Source organism: Ascidiella aspersa, chromosome 6 (genome assembly GCF_963924565.1).
Source record: "Ascidiella aspersa chromosome 6, kaAscAspe10.2, whole genome shotgun sequence".
Classification (NCBI taxonomy): Eukaryota; Metazoa; Chordata; class Ascidiacea; order Phlebobranchia; family Ascidiidae; genus Ascidiella; species Ascidiella aspersa.
In genome coordinates, this window is record NC_139452.1 from 154179 (window position 1) to 173281 (window position 19103).

At 34.3% G+C, this 19103-nt stretch overlaps 2 protein-coding genes across 3 annotated transcripts; both read left to right on the plus strand.

Annotated features, from left to right (window-relative positions):
• Positions 1-3738: 3738 nt before the first annotated feature.
• Positions 3739-6540, plus strand: LOC146139029 (14-3-3 protein epsilon-like). Of its 2 annotated transcripts, none has more exons than XM_083392237.1 (6): positions 3739-3899; positions 4244-4443; positions 4615-4721; positions 5023-5165; positions 5272-5475; positions 6078-6540. In XM_083392237.1, the coding sequence occupies exons 1-6, from the start codon at positions 3839-3841 to the stop codon at positions 6137-6139; spliced, it is 777 nt and encodes a 258-aa protein (XP_083248363.1). In that variant the 5' UTR covers positions 3739-3838; the 3' UTR covers positions 6140-6540. The 2 variants fall into 2 exon arrangements, with proteins under 2 accessions (XP_083248363.1, XP_083248364.1); XM_083392238.1 differs by having other exon boundaries at positions 6081-6540.
• Positions 6541-7745: 1205 nt separating this feature from the next.
• LOC146139030 (uncharacterized) lies at positions 7746-17723 on the plus strand. Its single transcript, XM_083392208.1, has 6 exons — positions 7746-7870; positions 8661-8854; positions 14748-14854; positions 15301-15443; positions 16158-16361; positions 17239-17723. The coding sequence occupies exons 1-6, from the start codon at positions 7798-7800 to the stop codon at positions 17298-17300; spliced, it is 783 nt and encodes a 260-aa protein (XP_083248334.1). The 5' UTR covers positions 7746-7797; the 3' UTR covers positions 17301-17723.
• Positions 17724-19103: the final 1380 nt, after the last annotated feature.

Sequence of the window (19103 nt, forward strand, 5' to 3'; positions counted from 1 at the left end):
AAGTATTTAGCGACTCAACTGAACTGTTTTTTCTTCCGCATTTTTTTCATATTTTGAGCAAATCTTGCTCAAAACCAATCTTAACGAACCTAGCCATGTGAACTGCCTCAGTCGATGGCAGTGTTTTTTTAAAGGGGTGTTTTGGAAAATTTCTCCAGCGGTTTCCCAAATTTTGGACTTCAACTTTTTGGTATTTAAATGAAACACTTTCTCTTAAAACTACTTAGCGGTCACCCAAACCAAACCTTAAAAAAAACCCTGGTCGACGGCAACAAACAAACCAAACATCGCCCTATTCTGGTTCGCTGCCTATGAGTGAAAAAACATTGCCAAAGACACACTTTAATAAACATGAATGCACATACAAGTAGAAACCATTGTAACAATATTCCAGTACAACAAAGAGTATTATCTACGTCATAATTGTAGTTGGAGTAACACGTTGAATAAATAGACCCATAAAACGTTGAATTATGTCTGCATTCCATTATTACAATGCGCAAATAGCGACGTGAACTGGTTATACGTCACACAATAACTTATTTCCACAATCACCATTATTACGACAACAATGGCACTGTTCTATTAAAATATGCAATCAAGAAAACTATTTTATAAAGTTTATGTCACAAAAACTCTCGCAAACCACAAGTTACACGATATTGATATTACTCCATCGGCCACTTACCTAACCTTTCAAGTTTACAAACCTGCAGATATTTTCTGCCGATTTATGTTTATGTCACAACTGAAGAAATAGAACAGCATTGAAATGTGCGCAGAACGATCGAATAGACGAACCGGATATATGTGGATTGTATTATGATTCGGTTAAGCAGATTGGCAGTTCGTACAGCTGGTCAAGACGTTAGATCGTTATAATCCTGTGCTCCAGCATTACAGAATCGTGGAGAAGGTTTTCGCCTCAGTATATCGCTGTAATATTCAAGTTTGCCTAATATACATTCCTTAAGGTGTTGTAATGAATTAAGTCACCGTTTTCAAATGACCTTATTTGACATTTCTTTAAATAGCCTATCTGGACTTTGAGCAAGTCAAATGTCTTGGGTCAAAATTATGTGCTTTTTTTATTTTTTGCTGTATATTGGGTTTACGTTATTTTTTAATTCAGTTTTTACCTATATTTGGACGAGTTTACTAATTTTAATAGCTTAACGTTTCATTTTTATCTTAATTACTTGGACTAGGGCTTGACTTGTATTTCCTTAAAAGGCTCCACTTGGCCTTGAGTCATTTTAAAAGGGCTTTACAAAGTTTACATCACGGATTCCTTGTAAAAGAATATAAAGTGAAACAGTTTGTTTTGAACTGACAACAAGGGGCTTTCCCCCTAGTGAGATCGCAAATGCTTACCAAAACACAGATTTTTTGTTTCATTAACTTTACTGAGCGAGAAATTACTCGTCTTGGATAAATTGCAAGAAAATATTGTTATTATAAAAAAATCGTAGATAAGTCCAAAGCTACTTTGTTGTCATTCTTTCTTCCAACAATATTCAATTTTTATTTTCTTGAATAAAATAAAAGTATATTCTAGCTCGTTTAGACTCCCACCAAACAGGGGGAAATAGCCGGGTGCTAGACAGCTGCGCCTTGTCGATCTAGGGCGCGCAAACGTCTGATCGTCCCAGACCCTCTCCCTACAGTTCCAGGCGTTATTTTGGACATTTCGAGTTATTCAGATGAATTTAGGATGTAATCAGAATAGACTTGTTTAGGTATTCTGTCGTAGATGTTACTTGGTATTTTGGTTGACTTGGTCCTATCCAGTGGTGGGATTCAAATTTTTTGTCAGCCGGTTCTATCACAAAAGTCATATTTTTCAGCAAATAAAACTGATTACATTTTTTTATTACTGCAGAACTTGTTTTACGAAGATAAATAGAAGACGGGGCAATGGAAAGATAAAACAGTTACAGTGACGAATAGCACACTAAGTACATAAAACCGGTGTGTTGGATAAGATGCAAAAGTCCATTGATAGTAACCAGTAATGCTAACCGGTTCGCTGATCTCATAAAATTTCTTGCGTCGGTTCTATAGAACTGATGCGCATCTGTTGAATTTCACCACTGGTTCTATGGTATCATAGATTATTCTGTCTAAATGTGCCAACTTAAACTAAATATGAGCATCTTTTCACGCGATTAGACTGAATTGCAGATTCATATTTACAGACGAGCTCACTCTAGATTAGAACAGCAGGTGAGTTAGTATAACGCAACTTCATGGCATCATTCTTAAAATTTCGTGGCCCTTTCTCCAAACAAAGTCCTGAATCCTGCACTGGTCACCAATCGTACATTTATTCACGTCCTCGTTTAAACAAGAAAGTTTAAATAACTAAAAATATTTTAAGTGGTAATTTACTTGGTGTTCGTATATTATTTGCAGAACTTACGGTTTAAAGTAAAAGTGAAGCTTAAAACAATTACTCAAGTCCCAGCCAAGTCACTTGCCAAATACTTTGGGTTCGAGTCAGGAAATTTTCAACAAATAACAAATCAAGTTATTATAGCACTTATAAAACTTTACGTGAAGTATTACTCAAAAAAGTCTAGTCAATTCTTGACAGCCGTGAAAGCAATTACAACACTTAGATATGAGTGAAATCAATTTAAAATGTTTATTGAATTTGTTTTACAGTATAACATACATTGTTGCTTATTTAGCAATTAGTTGGGGTATTCGTGTTGAAAACTATGGTGGAAAAACTGAATTTATTAAAAAAGTCAAAAATCACCACAGAGAAGCAGATACAAAATGGCGATCTATTTAAGCCCAATGCGTTTAACATGAACCCGCCGACAAGAATGGTATTCCTCCGCGCTTTTTTTAAATTGTGAGAAAATTTTATCGAAATTAATCGTTAAAACAATAAACTTTAACCAAAAAGTCTTCACGCAATTGTAATATTCTAACCTAACTAATTTGTTTTGTATATTTTCCAAGCTTTGTGCGAATTTGTTAACGGATATGAAGGGTTTAATAAGATCACAACGAAAGAAAGTGAAAGAAGGTTTTCACTTGGTCGTTATTTTAAATCGGAACTGAGCGAAGCTTTTCCAAATAGATCATTGCAATAAAGTTTTAAGGGATAGACTTGCAGGAAATGTCTAACATTAACGATACGTCCATTTTTAGTTATGTTAAACTCTAGTTTGATTCGTTAGTGTTTTATGTTTAAGCTTTATTTATTGAGCAAGTCATTTTAACGTGAGTCAAGAAAAGTTTTGGCGCTGGTCTAAAATCCACAACATTATTTGGGTTTGGTGGGTTAATAATATTATTAAATAATAATACTTAACCTACCCAAACACTAACCGACACGTTAACTCAAATAATGTGCGTTGCTTTAATATTTGTTTCAACGCTGTGATAGGATTCTAAACCAGCGCCGAAAAGTTTTGCCTAAAAGGGTCAGATCCGATTTATTATGCTACTAATTCAGTACCTAAGATATTTTGCATGTTAAAAAAACAACTGGAATTCGCTGTTTTGTCGAAATAACCCTAGTGCCCCCAAAAAAGCTTGCGTTGCTAAAACGCAAATCAGCCCCAACAAGTAGTTGCTGAAAAGTATGAAGCCCTGATACTTTATGTGTTTTGGTGAGATTTTAATAATTGTTTCTTAAGCAATTGAATATGTTAAAGATTTCTGGACAAACATCTTGAATTTAACTTCTAACAGGAAATTTGTTGAAGAGCGTTTGCTTCATTAAATCTGTAATATTTTAAGTAAGTCTAAATCCTAAATTGCCATATTTTCAGATCACTGCGATTCATAGCTGTAATATTTATTAACGCGTACAACAGAAATGGATCGAGAAAGTAACGTTTACTCTGCAAAGCTTGCTGAACAAGCCGAGCGTTACGATGGTAAGTGTTCGAAAGTCTTGTGTTCAAAAATTCTATGGAAAAGACCCAAAAAATAATCTATACAATCAAATATGGAAATAGTTGTGTGATTTAAATTGGAAGGAGGCTATTTATATAAAACGAAAGTAGTTAAAATTAATGTGTGTGTGTATTTACCAAACTAACAAGTATTTTGATTACAAAATAAATTGTAGAAATAGTTGAAAATGCGAAACTGAAATCTAAATAATATAGGCCCCCTCTACCAAACTTAAATCAATGTATAAACACTAATGGGTGTATTTGTACTTATACGAGCCTAGAAAATAGCCTTTTCTTTAAATTATTTATTTATTTTTAATTAGAAATGGTGGAGTCCATGAAAAAAGTCGCACAATTGGACATTGAATTATCGGTGGAAGAAAGAAACCTTCTCTCAGTTGCCTATAAGAATGTGATTGGAGCACGTCGAGCCTCTTGGAGAATTATCACTAGTCTGGAGCAAAAAGAAGATGCTAAAGACAGCCCCGAAAAACTTGAGCAGATAAAGAATTACAGGAATGACGTATGTCGTAGTTAAGTTGATTATATTTTAATGTCATGTTTCACATAAAATGACAATTCACAACTTATAGCTTTCCAAAAATAAGACTTAAAAGCTCTTATTGATAGACACTCGCAAATGTTTTGAGAAATACAATTTTAAAAATTCATATATATGTTATGTTTATTGAAGGTTGAAAAGGAGTTGAAAAATATCTGTCACGACATCTTGGAGGTTTTGGATAAGAACCTTATTAGCCATGCAGATAGCGGAGAATCAAAAGTGTTTTACTACAAAATGTAGGTTTAAGATTTTAATAATAAATCTTGTTTTTTAATTGTAAATATATTAGAATTAAAAAAATATGTTTTCAAGTTATTATTGGTAAAGTAAAAAATATTTGTAAGTTTTATGTTGATTTATTTTGTTTATGCTTATGGTGTTGTTAATGGACTTAACTTACTTCGTGAAAAATTTTGCTTTTACAAAGTTAATTACAGTAATTTTAAAGTATTTGTGTAAGCCAATGTCTGGTTTTTACTACGTTTTTAAAGTTTAATAGCTATGATAATGAACAAACACATTGTTGTTGTTTTTTAGGAAGGGAGATTACCACCGATACCTGGCAGAGTTTGAAACTGGCACAGAAAGAAAGGAGGCAGCCGAGGAAAGTCTCAAGGCGTACAAAGAGGCTTCCGAACAAGCCGGTAAAGAACTTCAGCCAACACACCCCATTCGACTAGGTAACATCCACAAAATATATTGAAAAAATTTAAATAAAAAAGTTTTAAATTTTGAATAGATTTTTATTGGTTAGGTTTTTCTGTTGGTAAAGAACTTTCTTTCCAGGTTTGGCTCTCAACTTCTCAGTGTTCTACTACGAGATCTTGAACTCTCCTGATCGAGCGTGCCGATTGGCTAAAACTGCTTTTGACGAAGCAATTGCGGAGCTCGACACATTATCGGAGGAATCGTATAAAGACTCAACCCTGATTATGCAGTTGTTACGAGACAACCTCACACTGTGGACTTCCGATATGCAGGGAGATGAAGGTAAACACTTTGATAATATGAAAGCCCATACAAAAGTAGGAAGCATTTCATGAATGGTAATTTGCTCAACAAATTATCAGAGGAATCCTATAAAAAAGCCTTATTATGTAGTTGTTACTAGAGCCAATACTAATTTTTTTATATACCTGCAAATGTTAAAAACTTGAATTAATTAAAAACAAAATCCTAATATGTTTTAGATTATATACCTGCATCGATTAATAAACTATTATTTTGCATATTAACTTGGTGTAATGCTAAAACTCAAATATATTTCATCCAAAAAGTTGTTTGTTGTACAGAAAAAATTATATCATAGTTTCGTTCTAAAATAGCGGCCCAAGTACTCACCGATATATCGGTCTATCTCTGGTTGTTATGTGACACAGAGTTTACATAGAACTCTTATGGCTTTTGTTATTACACATTGGTCAATGTATGTTTAATATTTAACCGCCAATAAAGAACGAAAAACTAGAGGAACCCATTAGATTGGACAAATTGCTTTGATATATTTAAGGAAACTTTTGTTCTACACAATGTTAGCAGCTAAATTGAGTGATATTTTGGTCTTTGTAATTAATTCTTACTTTTTTTACCAGAAGGCCAACAACCAGAAGAACAGGTGCAAGATTTAGAGGACGCTGACGAAGCAGCAAATTAACAAGTTTCTCAACTTTTAAATTGTGCACAATTTCATGGAATGATGTTGAACTGAAGCTAGATTTCATATATTGTCCATGTTACGTCCTAAGAACGCCGCGATTTTAACCATAGGTTCAATTTGTTTCACTTTGCACTCAAACCCTCTCTTTGCATTTAAAAACTCAGCATGGAAAATGTATTCTTTAAACGGCATAGTTTTCTTATTACAACAGCATCAAAAGCTGGTATAATGTGCTGTCAATGTTACCCAGCATAATAAGTTTTTTCACAAATACATGTTTTTTTCATTTTGAAGTGAAAGATATTTCGGTTTCTAATTTTGGATAGTTTTCCAATATTAGAAATAAATACACTGAATTGTATATAAACGTTGTCAATAAAACAATTTAGTAATTTTAATTGGTTTTATTTGAAAGTAACATGGTATTTTAGTGTGAAACCAATTTTTTTGTTAAGTTCAATAATAATCCAGAAGTTGTTGTCAGACAAGAAAAGTTGAAAATTACTAGAGGGCTGTTTTTCAGGATTGAAGAAGTCTTCTCTTTCCTAAACATTTTAGTGCAAAACGACTTTGATGTCTTATTTTTAGAAATTAATATTTTGTTTTTAAACCCTTTAAATGAAGGAAATAACCTCGTCAAAATTAATGGATGAATAAAATTAGTTGCTGGACATGTTGACAAAAACTAATTTTCCTTTTTTTAATTAAAAGGAAAACCCATGATTATATTTCTTCACACAACATTAAGTTATAATCACACATTTATTTAAAACGTTTCAAAATGCAAAAACATATTTGAAGATGGAATAAAGATAACAAACTATTACGAAAAAAAATAATACATTTTAGGTTATGTAAAAATCGTGCTTTGTTCCACTTTGCGCCATTAAACCTGTAAATTTTTTAGGAACTATCCAACACACAGCACCTTGACCACAATATTAACGATAACAAATTATTTCACTTACGACTGAAATCAAACCAGTAGCGATCGAATTGGTGAAAAACCCGATTTGAGCATTAAAAAACGAAAAGAATAATCCTCAAATAGCCGGGTTTTGTGTGACTAGTAACTCGTGATTTAATTTAAGGAGGGAGCAGTACTATCTTACAAGACTCCAGTAAGTTTTTTATTTAGCTGGTTACAATTTAAATTCGTTAAATATAATTCATTAAATCTCTGAAGTTGTTAACATTTTGTACAGGAGGAAAATAGTTATTTTCAGCGTTAAGGTCAAGAAAACTAAAAATGTTTAAACATGGCGATCGATAAAGAAGGTACAGCAGCAAAACAAATTATTATTGTAAATCTATCCCAAATCAATAAACCTTTTGTAATTAGTTTTTTTATCATCTTTAAAAAATTTCATCTGGTTAAAAATATGAGAAACTTTGAACCCCCTAATATTAAAAGATGTTTTATGCTTTTATGAAAGTGTTTAAAAAATGGGTTATTTTGCTACCGTACCTTGAAAGTAGATTTCCATGAAAGAACAACTTACGCCCTTTTTGTCGATTCCTTGTAAATGGTTCGTACTTTTTAGTTCTTCTTTCGTAATTATTAGGCCTTTCAGCTGTTAAACAACTACTTGTATTATTTCAGGTATTTTACGATACAACTAACTGTATTTTTTTGATAAATCATTTTCAACAAAATGGCTGAAAAGGCGGAAAGAGATTCCTTTGTCTACCATGCAAAATTGGCCGAACAAGCTGAACGTTACGATGGTAAGTGTTTATTAATGCTATTTGACAATGTTTGAAAGTTTTTTTAGATGACACAAAACATTTGGCGCTGGTCTAGAATCCTACCACAGTTCTAAAATCAACGCACACAATTTTAGTTAGGGTGCGGGTTAGCGTTCGGGTATGGGTGGGTCAAGTATTATTATATTCTTTGTTTAATAATAATACTTGACCCACCTTAACCCAAACGCTAACCCTAACCCAAATGGTGTTTCGTTGTGGTAGGATTCTAGACCAGCGCCAAACATTTTTATGTTATTCTTTGCAAATATAATGTGGACAGATCGTCCTAAATTTTATAGAATTTCCTTTCAATCAAGTATTTTAATTTGCAAGTGGTTGTTTTCCCCGGCTTGCTGGGATACACATACACTTATAGTTGATTGTGTATCGATTTAGCTACCTTGTTGTCCGTGTAAACAGCCTCTTCCTTTGAATCTTTTATCCGCTGCCCAAAATATTTATAAACCTGGAAAATTTTGGGCTGTATTTTTCTAGTTAAGTATGTATTAGAAAGATGTTTGTGAAAACAGTTTAATTAATTTATAAAAAAATGGTTGAGTCGGATATTCCCGGATCTTTGGTGTAGAATTCTGACCAAAACCATGCTGGTGACGTTGTTTGGCATAAAATATCGCAGTGTGCAATAAAAAATAGTCTTTCTGGTGTTTTGATTGCAGAATTTATCCACAAATTGTGGAATGTAGCCAGGCAGAGGAAAATGCAGGGTCTTTTTGAAGAGCTTTTATTTAATTAAAATTTATTGTTTTAGAAATGGTGGACTCCATGAAAAAAGTTGCACAGTTAAATGTGGAATTATCGGTGGAAGAAAGAAACCTTCTGTCGGTTGCTTTCAAGAATGTAATCGGAGCGCGTCGAGCCTCTTGGAGAATAATCAGCAGTTCGGAGCAAAAACAAGATTCTGATCCTGATAAAGTTGAGCTGATTAAGAAGTACCGATGCAAGGTGATACTAAACCTAGACTGGATATTACAATATATACCATACATTCTGCTATTGTGAACAAAAAGTATAAATTATACAAGTTTTAAAGGTTAAAGCAATGTGTTGAATCCCAAGTCATGGCTTAAATATTTAAATACATTGGAATCGGTGTTTTCTTTTACATTTGAGAAATATGGAAAAACGCAATCAAAAATTTTTGATCAGAAATTGTGAAATTTTGTAGCTTTATATTTAATCACAACAATTTTGTTGCTGCATTTCAATCCAAATGCCAATTGTGACTATAATCAACTGTTGTTTAAAATATGCAAAGAAAATATCCAAGGTGCTTTAGCCAATATAATTTAGCATTAGGAGAAGCATAGTTATCCTTAAATATTGGTTTAATAATTTTTTTACCTTCAACTTGCCATCAGGTTTTTGATTTTATCTTATATTAGTAAACAAGTGAATATGAGTTTGTGAACAGATAAAATTAACCCGGCAAATTGCAGACACCCTTTTCGCAAGTTTTGGTTCTTCAATAAATTAACCTTCACTTTTATTAGAGCTTTATGCCTGCATGAATGACAAATAGGTCGTAACATAGCCCATGTTAATTGATCTGTTGACTACTAGTACTAATAAACCTGAACACTGTTATAAACCTGAACACTGTTCCCGCTTATTTTTTCTCATTTATGCAAAATTATGCAAAAATGCAAAAAATGTTTGGGCATCACACCAAAGTGCGTGAGAAAAAGAAAAATTAAGTTAAACATTTGATCTCCAGTTGTCTTCTTAAGCCCAAATTATCACTATTTTGCTAGGATTATTAAATATAATACCGGGAACCAGGGGCGTAGCGTGGGGGGGTATTTAGGAGTCTGGACACCCCCCTTTGAAATCTCAGTAAACAATTATCACAAAACTAAAACCGTGATTGCTGCAATGTTACATCGGTAACATTTTTTTACATCGGACACATTGCACCTGGCATTAAAAACATGTTAGTCGTCGGTGCTTATCGCCGCCAACGCCTAATCACGCTCGTTATCGTTGTTTCATTTAGCAGTGGCCTGTCACCAACTCAAGTAATCTCAAGCAGGCCTGTTAACGAATATATATTTTATTAATAAAATGAACCGTCTTCTCAAACACGTAGAGAAAACCGGCGTGCAAGCTACAGCAAACGTCTTCACCGCAGGTCGCTCTATTGAATGTTTTTATTAGCCTAAATCTCTAAAAGGAGCGCTTGATCGTCGCATTTTGAAACTTCGAATAAAACGTCGACGAACTATTTCCCGATAAACTGATAATAAATCGCCGTCTTAACTTCAGTAATAAGCCACGTTTATGTTTTTCTTGCACAGTTTCAGCGGAGAGTTCAAAAAGGGCGATTTTAAAGCCACGCTTCATACCATCGGCAGACACCGCAATTCCATAGCGTTTCGCGCGTAATTAAAATCACTTGACAATCGGACTTAAATACGAGGTGTTGTAAATTTTCTATCGTAAGCTCATTATAACTAATCGCCATTTTTAGCGTCTAGAATACACGAATAGTAATTTTTTTCGGGCTCCGCCCATACCCTCTAGGGGTGTTTATAACACATCTCCCCAGACCCCCTATAGGTGATTTTGGTAACTGATCATGTTACACAGTGGCGTATCCAGGGGGCCGGGGTTTGCTACCCCCCTTTTTGTGAATAATATTATTGTTTGTTGTTCGTTTTGGTCAGGGTTAAACAAACCGGCCGAAGCGGCAATGTTCTTAATGTATTTGGGTCACGCGTCTTAAGCTAATGCGCAAAACTTCGTCAAACGCAAAACTTTGTTTTTGTCTTTTTTTGGTCGACCGTAAAACATACTGCGTTTTACGGTCGACCAAAAAAAGACAAAAACAAAGTTTTTCTCTTTCGTTATTTGTTTAGGTTGGCTGATTATATTATCAAGTGTAAATTAGACAATTAACAACGCTAAGACAAACCGTCTTTCTTTTTTCTCGCCAAAACATCAAAGTTAGGCGCAGCTAATGTTCCTCGCTGTTCGCTGTCTGCTTTAATATTCGATATTAGTTAACAACAGATTTTTTTTTGGAAACAGATTCTTAAAAGGTGTTATAATGATGACTGTCATGCGCATTTCAAAGTCGCCCATTTTTTAGTTATGTTAGTTAACAAAATTATTCTCTATAAGCATATTCTAAGTCTAAGACCACGTGTTTTTGTGTGCAGTTGACACAACTTATTTCCCCTCAACCGCAGCTTGTATTTTAGCTGACTTGGCACACAGCTCGGCGCAGATGTTGTGCTAATTGTGACATAATAACACCCGGGAAAAACGATCTTTGTTTAGTATTGCACGTGGCGAAAGACGTGCTTGCAATTTAACGCTAGTCCACGTGGCGTGCCTGTAATTTAGCGCTAGTCCCGTACGTGGAACTTAGGAAACTGCGCTGTTGATAGTTTAGGATTCTTCCAAAATCAATCACACATATTTTACGGTATTGGTTTAGTTTTTCGCCTGGCAGGAGTGTTGATGACCCACCTGTTCGCATTTGCTGGACGTTAGTTGTTTCTGATTAGAATGTTTTATGACGTCATTACAATCACTATTTTATGACGTTACACCCGTCACTGTTTTATGACGTCATTGCTCATTAACGTCAGACCGAAGATAGGGGAATTCCCTAGGTTGAAAATTCGGAACACCCCCCTTTGAAACGGTCACGCTACGTGCCTGCCGGGAACACACAATAAGACCTAAAAAGCAACAAAACCTAAAGCAGAATAAACTATAGAACCATAGTATTAAGACCAACGACATATTACAGCCAAATACGCAGTAATATTCAGTACAGCATAAAAACAAAATCATCTGAATAAGACCTAAATCTGTCTGAATAAGGCCTAAATTCATCGGAATAAGGCTAAAAATTATTGAAATAAGGCCTAAATTTATTGGAATTAGTCCTAAATTTATCGGAATAAGGCCAAAATTTATCGGAATAAGGCCTAAATTCATCCGAATAAGGCCTAAATCCACCGATATAAGGCCTAAATTCATCGGAAGAAGGTCAAAATAGTTAAAATACCCCCTGAACCTGTGGGTAGAGGGTATGGGACGTTCAGGGGCCATCGGTCTTGCATCGGCCGTTTTACTGACTAAGTTTGGACGCCCTAGTCTGACCGACGCCGTCAGGGCGCCCCTGTTTTGGCACCGTTTTTTTGGTCCTGTTTGGGGTTATTGGTGGGTAATAGGTGGGGTTACAAAAAGGGTTAGTGTTAAAATTATAAGGGGAGTTAGTGATGTACTTATGGGTGGGGTTTGGGGTTAGGTAAAGTGTTGTTTAGGCCTGATTCTGACCTTTTAGGTCTTATTCCGACGGATTTAGGACTTATTCCGATTTAGACTGTACTAATAGCATTAGTCATATTTTGGCCTTATTCCGAATTGTGTTTTATTCTGACGTTGGTGTTGTTCTTTTCTCGGTCTTATGGCTGGAGTCCATAATACCTTAAGTACCCCATTTTGCTTACCAAAGTTTTGAAAAAGTGCCCACATTAGTTTAATTTGCGCCAGGTATGGAATACTTTTGTTGGAGCTACGTACGGAAAAATAAATGCTAAAACTAGTTTTATTTAATCGTTTTAAAACAAAAAAGTGCCCAAATTAATCAAATTTTACTTCAATTACATGATTTTTTTCTTACACTCTTTAATGACACCATAAGTTGATTTATCAATTATACCCAAATGACTTTTTTGTCAACAATAATTTATTCTTTAATTTTAAACCAATAGCGATTGTCTAGAAGCACTTTAAATTTTGAGCCTATAAGGAATATTGATGACGTCATTATAACGTGTTTACATTTATTTTCCTGTTACTCTGGAATAAACCTCTATCTTTATATTATTTTGGAGCTCGCTATGGCACGGGATAAACCTTTTCCCCTTGTTTTTTTTTTAAGGTTTCTAGCGCCTTGCAAACACCCCAACGATCGACTCCAAACTTACTGACAAATCTCAATAAATATATATTAATATTAGAGGTGACTTGCGCACCATAATTCGCATACGTAACTTGGCCAAATTTCAGGGCAATTTAACACCCTGCCAGAAATCCAGGGTGTTTTTAAAACATTCTGCACATTCGCTTTACGGCCCCTGTGCCTGAGTTACAGAACCAAGTATGTTAAATCGAGTAATAATGCAAATTAGTTTATCTACTCATTTAATCAGGGGTTGGCAACCGGTCGCGGGCTAAAACCAAACTCAGAATGGTCTCTGCGGGCCGCACAAAATGTTAACTGAGACTTGTGTTAACAAAATGTTACAACAACTGTGATTCAGGCTGGCGTCGCATTTTTTTATGCACCTATAAACGTGTTTAATTACATTTAAGGCGACAGTAAAGTATTTGACGCAAAGCGTAAAATGTACTCGTGTCTAGTTTGTCAAAGAGTCTGTGTGCCGGATGAATTGCATTGGTGGGCCGGATCCGGCACGCTGGCCATAGGTTGCAGACCCCTGCATTAAATCATACTAAACAAAATAAACGGAAGAAAGAATACTGATAAAATCAGCATGTTTGTTGTATCACTCTAGGTGGACACAGTAATGACTTTAATTAATTGAACATTTACTGGAAATTGCATTCAGTTTATTTACCTATTTAATCATCCAAGTCCTGTTTTGCATATTCGTTTACATACTAGGGAGCCTGGTGAATTAACCAGTCTTGAAAATTAAAGCTTTAAGTAACACAATTGGAATTTCAAAAAAATGTAAATTTGTTTGTAGAGAAACTCCATATAATATTTTTATAGTGAAATGTTGGCCAATATTTACAAATACCGATATATTGCCAGGGTCAGTGGCGTATCCAGGGGGGTGGTGGTTGGTGGTTCGGACCACCTCCCTTTTAGTTGGTGATATTACTGTTTTTTGTTTGTTTTTGTCAGGGTTTAACTCACCGTCCGAACCTGCATGTTTTTTTCAGTGTAATTGGGTCACGCGTCTTAAGCTAATGCGAAACCAAAATCAAACGCACAACATCGTTTTTTGTCTCTTGTTTGGTCAACCGTAAATACAGGATATTTTTTCTCTCTTGCCTTTGGCTTATTAGCAAGTGTGTATTGGACAAATGACAATGCTAACTCAAACATTTCATTTTTTTCTTGCTAAAAACATAGAGTTAAGCGCAGCAAATGTTTTCGCTTTCTGTGCTAATATCCGGTGTTGTTGTAACAACGTTATTGTTTAACTCAAGCAGATTCGCTTAAAAGGTAGTCTAACTGTGATTTTTCAAATTCGCCTTTAAAGTAATGATAGTTATGTCAAAATTGTTCTATATACGGTTATCCCAAGACCAAGTTTTAGTGTACCAGTGACGCAACTTATTTTCCCTCAACCACAGCTTGTATTTTGCTGACTTGGCACACAGCTCGGCGCAAATGTTGCGCTGATAGTGGCATAATAGCACCCGGGAAAACCGATCTTCGTTTAGTATTGCAGGTGGTGAAAGGCCGTGCTTGCAATTTAGCGCAGTCCCTGCATGGAAACTTTTTGAAAATCTGCTGCTGATAGTCTAAACATAATTCTACCAATACCACTCATACATTTCACAGTTTTGATTTGTTTTTTTGCTTGAAGTTAATGATTGCACACTTAGTGGTTTCGTTGCACAGGTTCGCTTTAGCTGGACGTTAATTGGCTGTGTCTGATTATTTTTTTATGACATCTTCAATCTTCACGATCGCTATTTTATGAGGTCATTATTCATTACCCTCATATGAAAAATAGTTAATCCCTAGGTTTTTTCTTTATACGCCCCTGCCAGGAGTGGAATATTGATTCACCTTATTTAGTGAAGCCAGTCTGAATTAAAATACTGGTGATGTTTTCAGATTGAGGACGAATTGAACCAGATTTCCAACGACATTCTGAAACTTCTTGATACAAACCTGATCCCACACGCAGAATCCGGTGAATCAAAGGTGTTTTATCACAAGATGTGAGTACGTTGTGCATAAAATTTTAAAGTAGTTGTTCTTTAACTAATTCCAACCCCCATTGAAAGTTGGTCAACCAGATTTTAAGAACTGCGAATGTCTAATTGAAATCTTAAGGTATAGTTTAAAAAATAAATCAATTTTTCAAATGAAATGAGGTCTAAACAATTCTTAAATCTGTTTTGACTCATTTTCAGTTATATATTTGAGTGTCAGTTGACAAAAAACAACAAGTTTATTAATTATTTTTATTTCATGATGTCATGTCTAAAAAATTTCATGCAGGGTCTACGCAAACCAAATAAGAGTAGCAATACCACACTAGTATAAGGCCATAGCGGTACTACCACTTTGGATTGGGTATTGGCCGCAATTCAATTTTCATGTATATATATATTGTGTCTAAAGCTATGTCATATCGGATTGTAGAAAACAATGTTTTCTGCAGGCAAGGAGATTACTACCGTTACCTGGCTGAATTCGAGACTGGTGATAAAAGAAGGGGAGCGGCTGATGCAAGTTTGGTAGCTTACGAAGCAGCACTGGATACTGCTTCGAAAAACCTACCCACTACTCACCCCATTAGACTAGGTGAGACATTGTAAACCAGAAATAACTTACTATCCACTACAGAACTTTAAATTAATTTTCCAACCTTTTTTTATCTATTTTGCCACATTTCCAACCTTTTCCACCCCATTTTCACCCCTTCACCCACCTCTAAGCTTTCAGAAACTCTTTGAAATTTGAAACGCAATTCTGTTCTGTGAGATGGCTTAAAAGTATTTTGGAAACAAACTCAAGTCCGACTCCACAACCATGAGTTCCACCTGTCCACTAAACAGTCTATTTCAAACTAGATACAACCCCAAATGAAAGAGACGCTCTCAAGCTTATAGTTACAATTTTCCTAAATATGTTTGACTGCTTGATAGTAAAATAGTAATATCAGATTCCTAATTGTTTAAACCAGGAGTTGGTTAAAACAACAAAATAAAGTTGGTCGTCGTCTGACTAATTTAGGTCATTGAAATAAGCTGGATATACTGCAATCCACTTACAGAGGTGTGATGTAACTCACCAAACCTTATCCGTTTCAAACTTTTATTTAAATGGTTGATCTCTGGTTCTTACTCCATCCGAACATCCAGATAAAGAACCTCTGCTGAGTCTTGTGTCCTGGGCCCGCCCAACACTATAACTTACAATCACAATTCCTCGTTACCAGGTTTTTTTAAAGTCTAAACATGAATATGTGACAAAACTTGTTGGTCTTGTAGCTTAAGTTTATGTATTTCTTTCCAGGTTTGGCTCTCAACTTCTCAGTGTTCTACTACGAGATCTTGAACTCTCCTGATCGAGCGTGCCGATTGGCTAAACAAGCTTTTGACGAAGCAATTGCGGAGCTCGACACATTATCGGAGGAATCGTATAAAGACTCAACCCTGATTATGCAGTTGTTACGAGACAACCTCACACTGTGGACTTCCGATATGCAGGGAGAGCAAGGTAAAACTTTTTGATAATTTCCCATACAGAAGTAGGAAGCATTTTAAACGTTTCAAATAAATCTTGAGACAGTGGCTGAGGTTGTAGTTAGACATAGAATGGTAAGTATTTCTGTATGGGCTTTGATATTCTAACTACAATTAAACACTATACTTTTCCAAAAGTTGTTCCTTTTAAATTACGCACCAAGATTATAGCCCTACGACTTTTTCCACGTCTCCCCGCCTCCCCGTCGATTGTGAGGACTCTAGTTTAAAAAAAAATTTTAGATTATTCAAATGAATGTAAACTTGCCACTCGGTTAAGGTTTCTCTTTACTGGTTTAACGACAGTCGACGGCAGTGTTCTGACTAAAGAAAACCTTTTTTCGTGAAACCATATACAAGTAACAAACGGTTTAAAAAGGAACAACCTGTTACTAATAGCTCAATAGTGTACACTTCGAAGAATTTACATTAAAATCTACGAGAAGCTAACAAAAAGTTATGCACAGCGTTAAGTAAAATGAGAGATTCACAATTTTAATCAGGATTTCCGACACAGAATATAACTTAACAAAGCAGCAGGAGACAAAGAAAATAACTTTAAAACCAACCTTTGGGTGTTTAAAGTTGACACTTGACTTCTATAAATTATTTTCATCTAAAAGTTCCCTTTTTTAATTTCTAGCCAAGTTATTTTCAATATAACTGGATTTATTTTAGAATTTTGCTTCACTGATAAATGTAATGAACACCTCGTGTTATAAAAGTGATGTGTTTATCGACAAATGTCTATTTCAATTTAAAGTAATTTCCCAAATCTTTAACCAACAAAGCTGTAACCTTTTTTATCTATAAAATGATTAAAATATGTAAAATTCTTACTTTTTTAACAGACAGCCCACAACAAGAAGAACAGGTGCAAGATTTAGAGGACGCTGACGAAGCAGCAAATTAACAAGTTTCTCAACTTTTAAATTGTGCACAATTTCATGGAATGATGTTGAACTGAAGCTAGATTTCATATAATCTCCATGTAACCCTGCGATTTTAATTCTAGGTTCACTTTTCTTAAAGATTGTCAGCATTTGAAATTTGGTTTTGCAGCATTTTTTTCATGGACTTGTTTTTAGCGGCTTAACTGTAACTTAAAATAACTGGATAAAAATGATTTTAGATTTCAACCACCCTATTTTTGTTAAATTTACTTAAGCAGCAAAAAAAGTAAAATAGTTCGGCAGTAATCAAAGCAGCACAGTATATATAATTTTGTGGTGCATTTTTAGTTGTGTAGTTTTCCAACAAGTTACTTTTAAAAGTATTGAATTTGTAATTACTAGTTTTGGAAAATGTTTGAATGTTAGAAATAAAAACACTGAATTGTAAATGAATGTGGGTTACTGTTAATAGAAACAGTAATTTTGAAGAATGAAGCGCTATGAATTTCGTGATTGGTTTCACTGTTAAAAACAGTTGTAATTATTTCATGAAATGAAAATTATAAATACTAAATAAAGTACAGGCCTTGACCCAAAAATTTATCGAGGTGGTTCCCAACCTGGGGTCGCCGTATTAGAGAAAAAACTTTACTTCGCCATAAGGCAAACACGTTAGAAAAGAAAAATCCAGTAAATTACCTTAAATTTTCATGTTTAAAAAAAATGATAAAAATCTAAAAAAGGGAAAGTCTATGCCAAAATTTCAAATTTCTCTAAAAACTTTTGTGCTCCAAATTGATTCAAATTCTGGTTAAAACCAGTTTGAGGTGGTTCTAACTTTTTAGAATTGAAAAATCCAGTAAATTCCAATAAATTTTTACCTTTTTTAAAAAATGATAAAAATCTAAAAAAGGGAAAGGCTATAGCCTTGCCAAAATTGGAAGTTTCACTAAAAACTTTTGTGCTCCAAATCGATTTAAATTCTGGTTGAAACCAGTTTGAGGTGGTTCTTACTGGTTAGAAATCAAAAATCCAGTAAATTCCCATAATTTTTCTCTTTTTAAAAAAATGATAAAAATCTAAAAAAGGGAAAGTCTATGCCAAAATTTCAAACTTCACTAAAAACTTTTGTGCTCCAAATTGATTTAAATTCTGGTTAAAACCAGTTTGAGGTGGTTCTTGCTGGTTAGAAAAGAAAAATCTAGTAAATTCCAATAAATTTTACCTTTTTAAAATTTGTTAAAATTTGAAAAAGGGAAAGGCTAAAGCCTTGCCAAAAATTTGAATTTTCACTAAAAACGTTTGTGCTTCAAATTGATTCAAATTCTGGTTAAAACCAGTTTGAGGTGGTTCTTACTGGTTAGAAATGAAAAATCCAGTAAATTCCCAATAAATTTTCATATTTAAAAAACATGATAAAAATCTAAAAAAGGGAAAGGCTATATAGCCTTGCCAAAATTGGAAGTTTCTCTAAAAACTTTTGTGCTCCAAATTGATACAAATTCTGGTTGAAACCAGTTTGAGGTAGTTCTAACTGGTTAGAAAAGAAAAATCTAGTAAATTCCAATAAATTTTACCTTTTTTGAAAAATGAATCTAAAAAAGGGAAAGGCTATAGGCTTGCCAAAATTTCAAACTTCACTAAAAACTTTTGTGCTCTAAATTGATTCAAATTCTGGTTAAAACCAGTTTGAGGTGGTTCTTACTGGTTAGAAAAGAAAACTCCATTATATTACTTCAAATTTTCATATTTAAAAAAAATGATAAAAATCTAAAAAAGGGAAAGGCTATAGCCTTGCCAAAATTTGAATTTTCACTAAAAAC